This window comes from Capricornis sumatraensis, chromosome 13 (assembly GCF_032405125.1).
Source record: "Capricornis sumatraensis isolate serow.1 chromosome 13, serow.2, whole genome shotgun sequence".
Classification (NCBI taxonomy): Eukaryota; Metazoa; Chordata; class Mammalia; order Artiodactyla; family Bovidae; genus Capricornis; species Capricornis sumatraensis.
This window is the reverse complement of record NC_091081.1, coordinates 50339785-50357587: the sequence shown is the minus strand read 5'-3', so window position 1 is coordinate 50357587 and position 17803 is coordinate 50339785. Positions and strand designations below refer to the sequence as shown.

Genomic DNA, 17803 nt, shown 5'->3' with positions numbered 1-17803 from the left:
CAATTTCTCTGCCTTCTACTTGATCCTGGAGATTCAAATTTAAAAGCGAGGAAACAATTGATCAAAAACAAGAGGTTGCTGCCTTAAGAATTCCTCAATTCTGGTTAGGACTCTGTACTTTCGCAGCTGTGGGCCTGAGTTCAATCCCTGATCAGAGAAATACGGTCTTATGTGGCACAAAAGAGAAAAAGGAAAAAGGAAATTGCTACGTTCTTTCTCTGGTTCCATTGTCCTTGGGACATTTGGGGGCATTGGCAGCCTGACATCCACCCCATAGTACAACTGGGAAAGGGTTAAGAAAACAGAAGAACAGAGAGGGGACCACATCCATAACTGTTTAGTATTTTAAAACCCCATTTGGGTGCAGATCATGGTGATTTGATTCAGTACCAAAGGCAGTTTAATAATTATTGAAGGACATGTTAAAAAGAATACATTTGAGAAACATGATTTAGTGATCAATTTAAATAATTATTTTTAAATGAATCATAAAATTATGTTCATCCTAGATTCCTACAGTTTTCTCCAATTCTTGGCTCACACAACTTACCCTATCAATGACATTTTTTTCCTACAGAAATCTATTAACAATTTACATCTATAAAGTGCAATTTTGATCATTTGATTGCTGTGAAAAGCAGTGGTTTGCTTTCAGCAAAGGTGACATTTTGCCCCTGATCAAGTAAGAGAATAACTGTGTGTGGAGCTGTTATCTTGGTGCTAAACAATGGAGTCTGTGCATCCCGAACAAAGAATGTATTTGCAAGTTGTTGATTTCAGGAGAGATTTAGAGGAGAAAGTTAATACTTTCTTGCTAAATTCTATATCACCATAACACTTTGAATTAATTACAAATTAATGCAAAGGTTTGTATGAGTGAAAATTATATACAAAGAGCTATATAGGAAAATAAATTTAGCTGCTGAAGATATATGCGTTATAAAGCTTTTTATTAAGAAATGGTTAATAGTACATTCTTCTCCCAATATTTTCTACATTCTTAGTTCTGCTTCTCAACTATGTTACAAGAGGAATTTATTACATTCATTGTATTCCCATTAATCTTTTAAAAAATAAATACTGTATTGCTTTTCATTTTATTTCTCCACTATTGCTTTTCCACTAGGCAATGATTTTTACCAGGAGGCTGAAATCAATAAACATTTAACAAGTACTATACATAGGTTTATCATCAATCAAAAACCCCAAGGACCTAACACAGCACTTATTAAAATTGAGTTGGATTTCATCCTTGCTATTGTATTTTGTGAAACCTCTTTTACAGCTTCTGGTGTATTTTACTGAGAAAATGATGCAATTCTCGATAATAATTGACAAAAGATTTAAGGAAATGTAATTCAGAAAAAAATAATTTACTGCACATAGCTGGAACATGAAAATTTGGAACCCTTTTCTTCCACTCTCATTCTGCTTTGGTAATATAGTAGAGAAGGATATTTTGAGACTACTTTGGCTTTATGTAGTTTTTACATAGAAAACCTTTACTTAAAAGGAGATCGGGCATAAGAGTGCTTTCCAGGAAGGCAAAACCAAACTCATATTTTTGAGGAAAAGCTGCTTAAAATAACATGAAGTTGTCTTTGCTTATTTGATTATACTGTCTACCCCTAAGCCAAGAAACTAAAATGGGACAAGCCAAAAACTTAAACATCAGATTATTAAAATGATGGCAGAACTTTAGAATTAGAGTGTGGCACTGATTATTATTAGGAGTAGAAGGGGAAATACATAGTTAATACTAAGGAAAGCTGAAAATATGGGTACAGATGGACCTACAGAAAAAAGAGTCTAGCTACCAATGAGAGGTCCTGGTATTGAAAACCAGACAACTCCAGATGTAACAACGCAGAGATGACAGAAATGAGCTGTCAGGCCAGGACCTCAAACTTTTCATGCATTTTTCTCCTTGTATAATCCTCCGTCATTGGGTTACTTCTTCCTTCATTGCAGCCCATCACAGTCCAACCTGCGGTATTTTCTTTGGGTTCTGGAACCCACTTGCTGGTTTTTCCCACCTACCAGGAAGAATTTATGGCTGAATGTTTACCAAAGAATAATTCTCACTTATATTAACACAGCACAGCATCAACCGTGCTAGGAGCACACTCTTCCACTTCAAGAAACTCACAGCCATTATTTTTACACATTATCCTCACCAAATGGAACTCAATATTGTTTGAAATGGCTGTGATATCTGCACATGCATGTATATGGTTATAAAGGAAACTTCTTGGGGAATGTTTTGATAGTTAAGAAAAGAAAAAGAAAGGAAAGGTGCGAAGGTGTAAATACTTTGTGGAGAATAAAGTTTAGTAATTAAAAATAAGTCTCTGCAAGAAACTGGGAATTTTGTAAGGCTAACCATAAAATCTCTGGGCTTACAAACCCTTCTGTAATCAATCTATCCTCCAAAAAAAAGTTATCAGAGGGCTGTAAGTCCCTTTTCTCCCACCATTTGATTTATAAATTAAAGTCAGGGGTATTTTGTTGAAAATGTCCAACAAGTCAAAAGAGGAGAAGGCCCATTTAAAATCTGTATACTACCAGGTGTAAAATAGATAGCAGGAGCCTGCTACAAAACACAAGTATCTCAGCTTTGTGCTCGGTGATGACCTAGATGAGTGGGATGAAGGGGATATGGGAGGGAAGGGAAATATGTATACATAGCTGACTCACTTCACTGTACTGCAGAAACTAACACAACAGTGTAAAGCAACTATATTCCGATTAAAAAAAGAATATTTTCAGTTTATGAAAATGCAGGAACTCATTAGAAAAGAGTCTGATGCTGGGAAAGATTGAAGGCAGAGGAGAAAGGGATGACAGAGGACAGATGGCATCACCTACTCAATGGACTTGAGTTTGAGCAGGCTCCAGTAGATGCTGAAGGACAGGGAAGCCTGGCATGCTGCAGTCCCCAGGGTTGCAAAGAGTTGGACATGACTGAGTGACTGAACAACTGGTCAGTTCAGAGACTTCTCAGCTTCTCAAAGGCTAATATTACTTTTGCAGAATATGTTACAACTTGAATGCATGGTAATCTATAAAATAGGAGAAGAAAAATCAGGGCAACAACCGTCACTCCAAGCTTTAGTTAATATTCCTTTAGAATAAGGTGATTTTTCAGAGTCTTAAATGCTTGCAACTGAAAAAAGCTTTATGAATAAGAATAAGGTAAATTCTTAGCAGATCAGTACCTTGTTTTCAAGGAGCCGGATTCTCATTCTGTGTAACTATGGAAATCAGATTACACAGGAAGACAATCTTCCCCAGAGAGCTGGTTACAGGTGAACCTTCTCATACTGCTAGTGAAATTAAAATTCCAAATCCAGCTATGTTGATTGAATTCAACACACTCTACTGGGCATATGCCTCCTTTTATTAAGCTTTATTTTAGTAAACGGAAACAAAGTACAAATACTCTGATTGAAAGGCTTATTTGACTTCTGAGTGTAATGCTGCTGAACAATGTGAAAACATCCTCTGCATCAAGAGTCTGGTATTAACATCTTTTACAACCAGCAGTAACACTTAGCAATTGGTTTTGATAAATTGTTTTCTAAGCCAAATCACTGTTATATTTTCTGTCTCCAGGCTCCTCTCTCTATGGGGTTCTCCAGGCAAGAATACTGGAGCGGGTTGCCATTTCCTTCTCCAGGGAATCTTCCAGACTCAAGTGTCGTACAGGGATCTCCTGCAACTCCTGCCTTGGTAGGTGAATTCTTTCACCATTGAGCCACATGGGAAGTCCATTTTGTCTTAGGTATCTCTGTTTTACAAATTTCAAGGTTTTGATGCTCTACTAAAATTAATCAGTTTAAAGACTATCTTCCATCATTTTAGGACATTAGCACTTGTTACATTTGCACTTGTGACTACTGTAATAAATGACCACAGACTAAGTTGCTTAGAACAATTCAGATTTGTTGTCTCACAATTTGGGAAGTCAGAAGTCCTAAAGAAGTCTCACTGCTAGAGTCAAGGTTTTGGCAGGGCTGCATTCCTTCTAGAGGCTCTAGAAGAGAATCCATTTTCTTGCCTTTTCCAGTTTCTAGAGGCTGTTGCTCCTTTTCATCTTCAAAGCCAGCAGTGGCTAATCAAGTCTTTCTCACAGTGAATCATTCTGACCTCCATATGTTATGACCAATCTAGACAGCATACTAAAAAGCACAGACATTACTTTACCAACAAAGGTCCATCTAGTCAAAGCTATAGTTTTTCCAGTAGTCAGGTATGGATAAGAGAGTTGGAAAGCTGAGCACCGAAGAATTGATGCTTTTGAACTGTGGTATTGAAGAAGACTCTAGAGTCCCTTGGACTACAAGGAGATCCAACTAGTCCATCCTAAAGGAAATCAGTCCTGAATATTCATTTGAAGAACTGATGCTGAAGCGGAAACTCCAATACTTTGGCCACCTGATTCGAAGAACTGACTCATTGGAAAAGATCCTGATGCTGGGAATGACTGAAGCGAGGAGGAGAAGGGGACAACAGAGAATGAGATGGTTGGATGGTATCACTGACTCGATGAACATGAGTTTGAGTAGGCTCTGGGAGTTGGTGATGGACAGGGAAGGCTGGCGTGCTGCAATCCATGGAGTTGCAAAGAGTCAGACATGACTGAGTGACTGAACTGAACTGAATTATCCATATTCATTTGTATAATTTTTTCAGATTCCACATTTATGTGATATCACATGATATTTGTTTCTGACACTTCACTTAGCATGTTAATCTCTAGGTCCATCCATGTTGCTGCAAATTCTTCTTTATGGCTGAGTAGTGTTCCCTATACATGTATATGTGTATATGGATAGATATAGCTATACACATATGATGTATGTATGAGAAGCGGAAGTTGCTCAGTGATATCCGACCCTTTGCAACCCCATGGACTATAAAGTCCATGGAATATCTGGGCCAGAATACTGGAGTGTGTAGCCATTCCCTTCTCCACGGGATCTTCCCAACCCAGGGATCGAACCCAGGTCTCCCACATTGCAGGCAGATTCTTTACCAGCTGAGCCACAAAGGAAGCTCAATATATATGTATGGAGTTTCCACACATATGTGAAAACTATGTTCTCCATAGTGGCTACACCAATTTACAGTCCTACCAACAGTGTAGGAGGGTCCCTTTTCTCCACACCCTCTCCAGCATTTATTGTTTACTATTATTATCTTCAAGTTTTTGGAATAGTTTGAGAAGTATAGTATAAGTTCTTCTTTATATATTTGGTAGAATTCCACAGTGAAGCCATCTACTCTTGGAGTTTTGTGTGTGATGATTTTTTAAAATTATAGATTCTGTTTCACTTCTAGCGACTGGTCTGTTCAATGTGTCTGTTTCTTCTTCTTTTTTACAAAATTTGAGTAGAGTTGATTTATAATGTCATGTTAGTTTCAGCTATAAGCAGCATGATTCAGTTATATGTATAAATGTATTAATTCTGTTTCAGATTCTTTTCCCATTTAGGCTATTACAGAATATTGAGTAGAGTTTCCTGTGCTATACAGCAGGTCCTTGTTGATTATCTGTATTATATATAGTAGTGTGAAGGTGAAGGTGAAGGTGAAGTCGCTCAGTTGTGTCCAACTCTTTGTGACCCCATGGACTGTAGCCTACCATCCTTCTCCGTCCATGGGATTCTCCAGACAAGAATACTGGAGTGGGTTACCATTTCCTTCTCCAGGGGATCTTCCTGACCCAGGGATCGAACTCAGGTCTCCCGCATTGGAGGCAGACGCTTTAACCTCTGAGCCACCAGGTAAAGTGTAGTGTGCATATGTTAATTCCAAGCTCCTAATTTATCCTTCTCCCCCACTTCCCCTTTGGTAACTATAAGCTTGTTTTCAAAATCTATGAATCTGTTTCTGTTTTTTAATGAGTTCATTTGTATCATTTAAAAAAAAAATTAGATTCCACATGTAAGTGATATTATTGTCTGTTTCTTCTTGACTCAGTCTTAGCAAGCTGCATCTTTCTAGAAATTTGCCCATTTCTTATAGGCTGTCCAATTTATTGGCATATAACTGTTCCTCTTGTGATTTTTTATATTTTGTAGTATTGGTTTTTATTTCTCCTCTTTCATTTCTTATTTTGTTTATCCAATTAAATGAGACTCAGTTTTAAGCAACTATTATGCTGTGTAATATTAGTAAGAAATTCCATGAATATACCACGCTTGAAATTGTTTATTAACTTAGATGTTAAAATATCCCCTTAAGGGGAAAACTTTTTCTCTAACATCAGTGAAGGAATATTAAGAGTGAGCTAATGTTTCTTTCTCATTTGATATTTCTGATAACATGGCTTTCTGGTATATTATTTCTGTTTTGTATTAGTGACAGGTCACAAATGGCTTGATTTCTAGTAAGAATTACTTATTTTATATAAAATATTCAGTGAACCAAGGAGGCAACTTCTTTTGACTTTGCTTCAGGAAGCCCAAGTCTTGCTGCTACTTTCATTCCACTATAGGATTTCCTTCTTTAGTGCTCTGCCCTATTTCAAGTATAGAAAGAAACAGAACACTTACACTCAACTGTCTACAGCTTTGGTGCATCATTTAGAAAGTAAGAATCGTTTTTTACTGAGTGCTGACTGGCACAACACAGCAGGGGAGTAAAGCCGAAAAGAGAAACCAGGAGAAACTTATGGGTTCTCTGTGCTTGAGTTTCCTGTCAAACGAGTAAGAGCAGGAATTAAAAAATGAATCGAATGTGCTTCAAATAAACTTTTGAAAGATTAAAGATTAAAGTCAAAACATCAGGTTTTAACTTCCAAGTGATCGATATGTATCGCTCCTCACAGAGGAATTAGAAATTACTGTGTACATATTTATTTGAGGTTGTAGGTCTGTAACTATCAAAACTAGTTTTATGACAAACAAGATGTTGGAGTAGTTTGTATTTTTCATTTACTCAAGCCATATATATATATATATATATATGACTCAAAAGATTACTTTTAAAAGGGTAACCGATCACCATTACTATCCTGTATAAAGTTTTTGCACTAAGAATTTTCCATTACTCAAAATACTTTCCCTTTAAAACACAGTAACACCTAAAAGTCTCTAGTTGTGTTAAAGATGACTGCATACATGTGACTTGCAGTGTGTCATGCAGGGTGTCCAGAATATCTGTAGTGATGATCTTTGTGAATTGAAGCCTAAGCCCTCCATTTCCACCTCTGAATTCATAAAGCCATTTTTTGCTACAGTTATTTTGGAAAATAACTTCCTTTGACACACTTGCCACTGTTAATTTTTTTGGGGGGTGGGGGCCATATCTTCTCAGATCCTTAAAATTTGAACTTGTTTCTTAGTTGCTCTTGATGTTGAGTGATTACTATTTTTTTGTTTTGTTTTGTTTTGCTTCCAGTGACATAACATGTTATATTATATTGGATCTTTGATCCCTTTAGAAACCCCCTTCGGGCCACTAAATATTTTTCTAAGTTTTGGCCATCAGCCTTCTCATTGTATCCTCTACTTTGGCCATCTCATCCATTCTCATGGCTTTAATTTTTATTTTAGTTATTATAAACCTGACTCCCAATATCTCCAGACTGAACTTTTCCCTTCACGCCTCCACCTGCCTGAGAGACAGCATGACCTAGATGTTGTGCTGGCATGTCCATCCCAAAATGAACCCATCGAGATCCCCTTCCACCCTTGCTCTCACCCAGGTTAAGCTTTCTTGCTTTCTTATTTCTGTTCAGGGTATTACTGCTCTTCCAAGTTTTGGCTTCCAAACCTTGAGTTCAGCTTTGACCTTTTGCTTCCCCTCTCCTGTCTGTCCCACAGCTGTTCAAACTTGCCTACGAAATCTTTCCATCACTTCTCTTCTCCCTTCCCAATGTTGTATCCCAGCAGCTCTCATAAATGTCTCCCAGGAAGAAGTTTCTTAATCAGCCTTTTTGCCTTCTGTTTCTTCTATTTTGTCCTAAGGATTTCCAGCTAGAGCTGCTCTTGTAAAAGACAACTCCGATTTTAAGGCAACGCAAGGTGGCTCAGTGGTAAAGAATCTGTTACAATGCAGGAGACACGTGGAAGATGTGGGTTCGATCCCTGGGTCAGGATGATCTTCTAGATGTCAGTGGCAACCTGCTCCAGTATTCTTGACTGGGAAATTTCCATGGACAGAGAAGCTTGGCAGGCTAGAGTCCAAGGGGTTGCAAAAGGATCAGACAAGACTTAGCAACTAAACAACATCAGATTTGAGCCCCCAAATCTGGAGTAAGCTAAAGGTGGAGGATTAGTTAAGCCACTTCATCTTCAATTCACTAGTTCTTATTTGTATTGTGGATAATAGTAACTTCTATAAGCTATCATTATAGTTGCAATTACATGAAAATATGCACATAAGATGATTTTCCCTGGCATTTTTGGTCTTCCCAGGTGGTGCAGTGATAAAGAATCCACCTGCGAAATGCGAAAGATGTAGGAGACAGAGCTTTGATCCCTGGATTGGGAAGATCCCCTGGAGGAGAAAATGGCAACTCACTCCAGGAATTCTTGCCTGGCATTTTATTATTAATAGCACTCAGTAGATGGTAAGTTATTATTATCATGTCACTTTGCTGCTCAGAATTGTCAGTAGGCTGGCAGTCCAGTGGTTAGGACTCCATGCTGTCACTGCCAGTGGAGGTCAGATCCCTGGTCAGAGAAGTAAGATTCCTCGAGCCATGAGGTGTAGTCAAACAAAACATTGTTGGTGGTGCTGTAATAGTCACAGCTCTAATCTACCTTTCTAGTGCTGAATCCCACTTACTGGACCTTCACAAACTATTTTCAGTTGTATGTGCTGAACTGTTCTCTACACATTTCATTTACCTAATATGTTTCTTAGTTTCTCATTTGTCTCATGGTTGTTTATTTAATTTTCCCTATCTGAGTCAACATTCTGTTAATTACAACTGACATATACTTTTCACAATGAAGTTAAGTAAAATAGGATATTATTAACTCAACCATGGGAGTCAATCAGGAACTACAAGGATGTCAAGCCTCATGGAAAGCATCCCCTTGGTCACTGGCTTTTTGGGACCCTACGGGCTCCACTTCTTTCTACACATCAGCTTCATTTCCTGCCCAGCAAGTTGGCTTTCTCTGCCTCTTCTTCTACCTGCAACAACTCACTTCACAGATGTATGCTTCACTATTTCCATCCACTCAATTTCTTACACAGATCAAGTGACTCCACAGTCCAACTGCAAATTTCTGGGTCAAAGAGTCATTACAATCCAATCAGTTTCAGCATGAGGGCAGATTGCCTCAAACAATCCGAGTGTCCAGGGCCCACCCTGTGTATTCCAGGCAGTTCTCAGAGCAAATCCATTCAGGGTAATATGTTCCAAAGACAGTTAATATCTCAGAAAATAAGATCATTATGGTATGAGTCCCTTGGACTGCAAGGAGATCCAACCAGTCTATTCTAAAGGAGATCAGTCCTGGGTGTTCTTTGGAAGGAATGATGCTAAAGTTGAAACTCCAGTACTTTGGCCACCTCATGCAAAGAGTTGGCTCATTGGAAAAGACTCTGATGCTGGGAGGGATTGGGGGCAGGAAGAGAAGGGGATGACAGAGGATGAGATGGCTGGATGGCATCACCAACTCGACGGAAGTTAGTTTGAGTGAACCCTGGGAGTTGGTGATGGACAGGGAGGCCTGGCGTGCTACAATTCATGGGGTCACAAAGAGTCGGGCACAACTGAGCAACTGAACTCAACTGAACTGAGGGTATGAGTAGTATCTTCTTATCTTTACATTTTCTCATCATTCTTACAAACTGTGACATCCATAGACCCTTTCAATAAATGTTTGTAGAAAAGTCTGAAATTTTCTATTGTAAGTTTGCTAAAAGCAATACCAATATTAAAAGTGAAGTTAAATTTATAATTTACTTAGTCTGCAGAGAAAGATATAGACTTGAATGGGAGCTCCAAGACCTCATAATGCAATGGAAATTTTTGCCAAAAAGTGAAAGCTACATGGAAAGAGGCTCAGTGTCACCAATTATTAGAGAAGGCAAATCAAAACCACGATGAAGTATCACATCACACTTGTCAGAATAGTCATGATCAAAAAGTCAACAAATAAGATACTGGAGAAGATGTTGGGAAAAGGGAACTCTCCTACACTTTGGTGGCGATGTAAATTGGTACAGCCACTGTGGAAAACAATGGAACTTCCTTCAAAAAATATAAAGTAGAAGTATCATATGACCCAACAATTCCATTCCTGAGTATATATCTTGACAAGGGAGAAAATTCTAATTTGAAAAGATACATGTATCCCTATGTTCATAGCAACACTATTTACCATAGCCAAGACACAGAGCAACCCAAATGCTCATTAATAGATGACTGACTTAAGATGTGGTATGAATACACATACACAGGCACACGCACACAAAGGAATGTTACTCAACCATAAAAAAGAATGAAATATTGCCATTTGCAGCAACGTAGATTGACCTAGAGAATATTATATTTAGTGAAGTAAGTCAGACAGAGAAAGACAAATATTATATGATATCTCTTATACGTGGAATCTAAAAAATAATACAAATGAATGTATATACAAACCGGAAACAGATTCACAGACTTATGGTCACCAAAGGTGGAGAGAACAGCTGAGAGGCAAAAAATTAACATATACAAACTACCATAAGTAGAACAAATAAGTAACAAGGGTTCACTGTATAACACAGGGAAGTATACCCCAAATCTTGTTACAACCTATAATGGAATATAATTTGAAAAATACTGAATGCCTGTGCTGTACAAGTGAAACTAGCACAATAATGTCAATCGACTATACTTCAGCTTAAAAAAAGATGCTCAATTAGACTCAAAATGTGAGAAATGCTCAGCAAAATATGGTACTATTTTTAAACGAGATTGTTTTAAAGACTTGACAAAACATAGTTCTACTAAGCAGTCCTTGAAAATGGGTTCTTTTCAATACCTTTCTAAAGTGTTGATGGGACTGTAGCTGGTCCAACATTTAGGAAACACAATTTAGCAACATCTGAGTAAATTAAAATCACAAATTAGTTTGATTTAACAATTCTTCATTGGGGAAATTATCCCACTCATATTTACCTATTCAAATAATCAAATATATGCACAAGGAAGGTCATTGCAGCATTTTTATATTTTAAGAAAAAAAGAAAAAATAACCTAATTGCCCATCAGATGAATGGTTAATTAAATTACCTTCATTTATACCATGGACTATCATATGCCCATTAAAAAGAATCCTGATATGGAAAACTTGTAAATAAATTACTGAGAGAAAAAAGCAAAATGGAAAACTGTCCAACTAAGTGGCATGAATAGATTTATTAAAAAAATAAGAGTAGTAATAAGCATACATTGCTTATATATACAGAAGAAATGTGGTTTTTTTTTTTTTTTTTTTGGCCACTGCATGGCTTGCAGGATCTTATTTCCCCAACCAGGGATTGAACCTCGGTTCCTGGCAGTGAGAGTGTGGAGTTCTAACCACTGGATCACCAGGGAAAATAAAATGTTATGACTAAGTAAACCATTGCTGAGCCAAGTAACACGGTGGGACTTGATCTTGGAGGTCAGAAATGGAGGAAGATGTTTATTTTTATTTTATATCTTTATTTTCTTTTTGAAAATTTTATGCAAATGCAAATTATAATTTTAAAATTAATGGCACCTAATTAGCAATTATAGGAAGTCTCAGAACCATGGATATTTGGAATTTACAAATCAAATTTAAATACTTCTTCCCTGTCCACTTACCCTTATATGTATAAAAAGATGCATTTTAATAAGACTGATAAATATAGGGAAATTTTTGAACTCTCTTCTATCCCTTCACACCACTTCTCATAGGGCTGTTAAGAAGTAATCATGTTCTTCTCCTTAACAAGAAGCTTTTCTGGGGATGCATGAGGAAGAGGTTCACAAATTCTTATTTATTAAAAACACACCTCCCACAAGCTTCACATTGAACTAGGAGCTTAAGAGTTAAATGATTCACAAAACAAAGGCTTTGAATAATAGGATGATTAGAGCAAATTTAGAGGAGTTGGCTATAACTTTTTTGAAAATACGATTTGTGCCCACTGGTGGGTGGGCCAAGAAAGAGGTTATTTAGGCTTTTTTTCTTCCTCTTTTAGAAAATAGGTACAATGGCCATGAGTAAGAGGGAAGGAGGGGAAAGTAGAAATTCGGTAACTCTACGTCTGGAACCATATTATTTGAAGGATCCTGAAGTGATGGTTAGAAATGCAGATTTCTAGAGCCCAACTTCAATCTACTTAATCAGACTTTCTAGAGGTGTGGCCTGAGAATTTGCATTTAAGTCAAAATTTTCAAGTGAATTTATGCGCACTAAAGTTTTAGAGTTTATCCTGTAAGATAATTCAGATACTGAAGAATAAAGCCTATCTGGAGTCAGAGGTAATCTTCTTACATTGATTTTTCTCTTTAGAATTCTAGGAAGGTGGTGAGGTCCCATATCAAGCATTGCACTAGATGACAGTGAGTAAACTCATGGTGAAGAAATTGAGAAAAGACTCGATTATGTTAAAAAACAATTGGACTGGAAATTTAGAATCTCTTGAGCAGATGATTTTAAAAAAAAAAAACAATATTGTGACAAAATGTAAGAGCAAAGACAAAATTAAATTAGATCTAAAGCACAGTTTGTGAACGAGAAAGCTAGAGCCTGCATTTTTGCAGTTCATCTGATATAGTGTAACAACTGAACATCTATCTTGCCATCTTTTGATTCTACTTGCCATAACTTTTGATTATAGATAATTTGGTTGATAAAACATGGATTCCCCAAAATATTTGAAAAGCAGCTGCAAATAGGCTCTTGGAGGTATGCTGTGCTAAATTGCTCAGTTGTGCCTGACTCTTTGCGACCCCATTGACTGTACCCTCCCAGGCTCCTCTGTCCATGGAGATTCTCCAGGCAAGTATACTGGAATGGATTGCCATACCCTCTTTGAGGGGCTCTTCCCAACCCAGTTTTCAAACCCAGGTCTTCCGCATTGCAGGCAGATTCTTTACCATCTGGAGAAGAGCATGGCAACCCATTCCAATACTCTTACTTCAGTTCAGTTCGGTCACTCAGTCGTGTCTGACTCTTTGCGACTCCATGGGCTGCAGCATGCCAGGACTCCCTGTCCTTCACTAACACCCAGAGCTTGCTCAAACTCATATCCATCAAGTCAGTGATGCCATCCAACCATCTCATCCTCTGTCATCCCCTTCTCCTCCCTGCTTCAATCATTCCCAGCATCAGGGTCTTTTCCAATGAGTCAGTCCTTCACGTCAAGTGGCCAAAGTATTGGAGTTTTAGCTTAAGCATCAGTCCTTCCAATGAATATTCAGGACTGATTTCCTTTAGGATGGACTGGTTGGATCTCCTTGCAGTCCAAGAGACTCTCAAGAGTCTTCTCTAACACCACAGTTCAAAAGCATCAGTTCTTCAGTGCTCAGCTTTCTTTATAGTCCAACTCTCTTATCCATACATGACCACTGGAAAAACCATAGCTTTGACTAGACGGACCTTTGTTGGCAAAGTAATGTCTCTGCTTTTTAATATGCTGTGTAGGTTGGTCATAACTTTTCTTCCAAAGAGTAAGTGTCTTTTAATTTCATGGCTTCAGTCACCATCTGCAGTGATTTTGGAGCCCTCCAAAATAAAGTGTCTCACTGTTTCCCCATCTATTTGGCATGAAGTGATGGAACTGGATGCCATGATCTTAGTCTACTGAATATTGAGTTTTAAGCTAACTTTTTCACTCTTCTCTTTCACTTTCATCAGGAGGCTCTTTAGCTCTTCTTCACTTTCTTTTTTTTGTTTTAGTTTTTTGTGTTTTTTTTTTTTCTGACAGGAAATAGCATTTATTGGTGAGCATGATTAAGGAAGGGACAGCACTGATACTCATGAGTGCAGGGCCCGCCATTTGTCCAGGGGACCACGATTAGAGATGTAGTTGACCCCACAGCCATCCGGGATGAGTCGCTTTTCTGCCACAGGGTTTTCAAATTCATTCGTGTTGAACTTGGTAAATCCCCACTTCTTGGAGATGTGGATGTTCTGGCAGCCAGGGAACTTGAACTTTGCCCAGCAGAGGGCTTCAATCACATGGTCCTTGTTCCGCAGGTTGGTGTGGATGGACATTATGACCTGGCCAATGTGGACCCTGGCCACTGTACCCCGGGGCTTTCCAAAGGCACCACGCATGCCTGTTTGGAGTCTATTAGCTCCAGCACAAGACAACATCTTGTTGATGTGGATGACATGAAAGGGGTCAAGCCACACTTGGATGTGAAAACCATCTTTGCCACAGCTTTTCACCATGTACTTGTTGGCACAAATATGGGCAGCCTCCAGAGCTTCAGAGGAGAGCTGCTCATACTCATATGAAACCATGTGGCCAGAGAGTGGGAACTCATCCACTTTGGCCTTCTTACGCCCCAAGTCAAAGATGCGGATCCTAGCATCAGGGACACCTCGGCAGAAGCAGGACTTTGGGTACAGCTTGTTCTTACAATACCCATAACACCGGGTGGGGCGGCGGCCCATGGTGACACCAGGATCTTCAGTGGCATGCCGAAGTGAAAGCGCTCTTCTTCACTTTCTGCCATAAGGGTGGTGTCATCTCCGTATAATGCCTCATCCGGCCCAGCATTTCTCATAATGTATCCTGCATATAATTGAAATAAGCATGGGGACAATATACAGCCTTGACGTACTCCTTTCCCTATTTAGAACCAGTGTGTTGTTACATGTCTACTTCTATTTCTTCTTAATCTGCAAAAACGTTTCTCAGGAGGCAGGTTAGGTGGTCTGGTATTTCCATCTCTTTTAAGAATTTCCACAGTTTGTTGTGATCCACACAGTCAAAGGCTTTGGCATAGTCAATAAAGCAGAAATACATGTTTTTCTGGAACTCTCGTGCTTTTTCAATGGTCCAACAGATGTTGGCAATTTGATTTCTGACTCCTCTGCCTTTTCTAAAGCCAGCTCGAACATCTGGATATTCACGATTCATGTACTGTTGAAGCCTGGCTTGGAGAATTTTGAGCATTACTTTATTAGCATGTGAGATGAGTGCAATTGTGCGGTAGTTTGAATATTCTTTGGCATTGCCTTTCTTTGGGATTGGAATGAAAACTGACCTTTTCTAGTCCTGTGGCCACGGCTGAGTTTTCCAGTATGCCAGTTTGCTGGCATATTGAGTGCAGCACTTTCACAGCATCACCTTTTAGGATTTGAAACAGCTCAACTGGAATTTCATCACCTCCACTAGCTTTGTTCATAGTGATGCTTCCTAAGGTCCACTTGACTTTGCATTCCAGGATGTCTGGCTCTAGGTAAGTAATCACACCATCACAATGTGGTTATCTGGGTCATGAAGATTTTTTTTGTATAGTTCTTCTGTGTATTCTTGCCACCTCTTCTTAACATCTTCTGCTTCGGTTAGGTCCATACCATTTCTGTCCTTTATCAAGTCCATCTATGCATGAAATGTTCCCTTGGTATATCTAATTTTCTTGACGAGATCTCTAGTGTTTCCCATTCTATTATTTTCCTCTATTTTTTTGCATTGATCACTGAGGAAGGCTTTTCTCTCTCTCCTTGCTATTCTTTGGAACTCTGCATTAAAATGGGTATATCTTTCCTTTTCTCCTTTGCCTTTCACTTCTCTTCTCTCAGCTATTTGTAAGGCCTCCTCAGACAACCATTTTGCCTTTTTGCCTTTCTTTTTCTTGGGAATGGTCATGATCACTGCCTCTGGTACAATGCCATGAACCCCCATCCAAAGTTCTTCAGGGACTCAGTCTATCAGATCTAATCCCTTGAATATATTTGTCACTTCCACTGTATAATCATAAGGGATTTTGTTTAGGTCATATCTAAATGCCTAGATAATCCTATTTTTGCCTAGAGAATGGACATAGGAGCCTGGAGGGCTACAGTCCACAAGGTTGCAAAGAGCCGGACACAACTGAAGCAACTTAGCCATGTACACAGTGTTCAGAGAGGATCATTACTCACTCTGTAAAGTCTAGGATATTTTTGATAATATGAGGATAAGTATAAATCCATTATGTATGACTGCCCCAAATAAATTGAATTTAGTTCAATGGGCATTTATTGACTACTCATTTTTACCTTGAAATGTGTCAAGGAATATTAGAGAAGGGAGCCTGGATATAAGATGCAATCTCTACCCTCAAAGGGCTTACAGGCTCATGAGCATAGACTGTAATAAAAAGCAAGATAAGGGATTTCAAATCAAAATGCAGTAAATAATAGATTGAAGCTATAGGAGTTTTGAAGGGTGGTTATTTCTGTATGGAAAGTGGGGAGGTGGGGCGCATGTGAGCTAAGAGAAAGCAGAACAAATCAGTAAAATCTACTTTGAAGTGAAGTGAAGTTGCTCAGTTGTGTCCGACTCTTTGAGATCCCATGGACTGTAGCCTACCAGGCTTCTCTGTCTATGGAATCCTCCAGGCAAGAATACTGGAGTGGGTTGCCATTTCCTTCTCCAGGAGATCTTCCCGACCCAGGGATTGAACCCAGGTCTCCCACATTGTAGGCAGACGCTTTACCATCTGAGCCACCTACTTTGGTGACAGATATATCCAGACTTTACTCCACTACCAAGATAAAGGAAGACTTATCAAGGAGCCCTGATTACAGAGGGTGTGGTCAAGAGAGTGGGGATGTGGAGAGAGGAATCATGAGTAAATGAACATTTTTGTAAAGGTGTGATAGAGGGTAAGCACCTAGTGGGACTGATCTGGTCCAGTGTATGAACAGAATATTAAACACTCAAACTGACATTATTATTATTGTTTTTGTTGTTATATTGAAGAATATACCTGTACGAATCACAGATATCAGCAAAACTAAGAAGTCGATATCCTAAAATAGTAAAAGAAACCTGTGCATTTCCAAGTTCATCACACTTTGACAGATCTGTTTTTAAAAATCCAGATACCACAAAAGTGATATTCTTTGATGGATTTCGAATGAGGTAAAGCAAATGCAATGATTAATACTTAGAAATAAGAAAAAGGCAATTTTTATGTTGCCTTTCTAAAGGCAATTTCTATATTTCTTCTCCGGACAGATGATGTGAATCAGCACAAGCATTCCCTGAGACAGTATAGACCACACTTATGATTTCAAGATTTTATTTTGCTTTATCTTGCAATTTTTTTCACCTAGGTTAATATGTTTGAATAATTGAGGCTCTTATTAAAAGTATTTTTCCTTAGAACGCTATTACTCTTTCTCACCTGTACTGTGCTTTTCCTCGTGGAAAGAAAGACAAATCCAAATAGGCAATACAAGTATCCCTCTTCATTAACTACTTTTTCATTTAAATATATATCCCCTGGAGAGGGAATGGCTACCCACTCCAGTATTCTCGCCCGGAGAATCCCATGGACAGAGGAGCCTGGTGGGATATAGTTCATGGGGTGGCAAAGAATCTGACAGGACTGAGCACTAACACTTTCACTTTCATTTAAATATACATGCTTTCTTCTTTCTGGGAAGAATTCAAGGACTCGAAGTCCTCCTTTTCAATGCGGGCCCAGCGTTCCCAGTGCCTTTGGCATCATTTCAGTGCGTGGCACAGCACCTGCCTCTTGTTTTCAACTTTGGACTCCATTCTCTGCTCGTCTCATGAAAAATGTTTTCCTCGGCAAAGTGTGGTGTGTTTTTAACCGATGCCAATCGATCTTCAACCCATGCTCTTT

General features: G+C 38.7%; 1 protein-coding gene across 2 annotated transcripts; it reads right to left on the bottom strand.

Annotated features, from left to right (window-relative positions):
• Positions 1-13967: 13967 nt before the first annotated feature.
• On the bottom strand, positions 13968-14612 carry LOC138089786 (large ribosomal subunit protein uL16-like). Of its 2 annotated transcripts, XM_068985332.1 has the most exons (2): positions 14533-14612; positions 13968-14424 (listed from the first exon to the last, which is right to left on the bottom strand). In XM_068985332.1, exons 1-2 carry the CDS (start codon positions 14610-14612, stop codon positions 13968-13970), a joined length of 537 nt encoding a protein of 178 aa, XP_068841433.1. The 2 variants fall into 2 exon arrangements, with proteins under 2 accessions (XP_068841433.1, XP_068841432.1); XM_068985331.1 differs by having other exon boundaries at positions 13968-14612.
• Positions 14613-17803: the final 3191 nt, after the last annotated feature.

Coding starts and splice junctions, on each gene's coding strand:
- LOC138089786 (XM_068985331.1), bottom strand. CDS start 14,612: ATGGGCCGCCGCCCCACCCGGTGTTATGGGTATTGTAAGAACAAGCTG.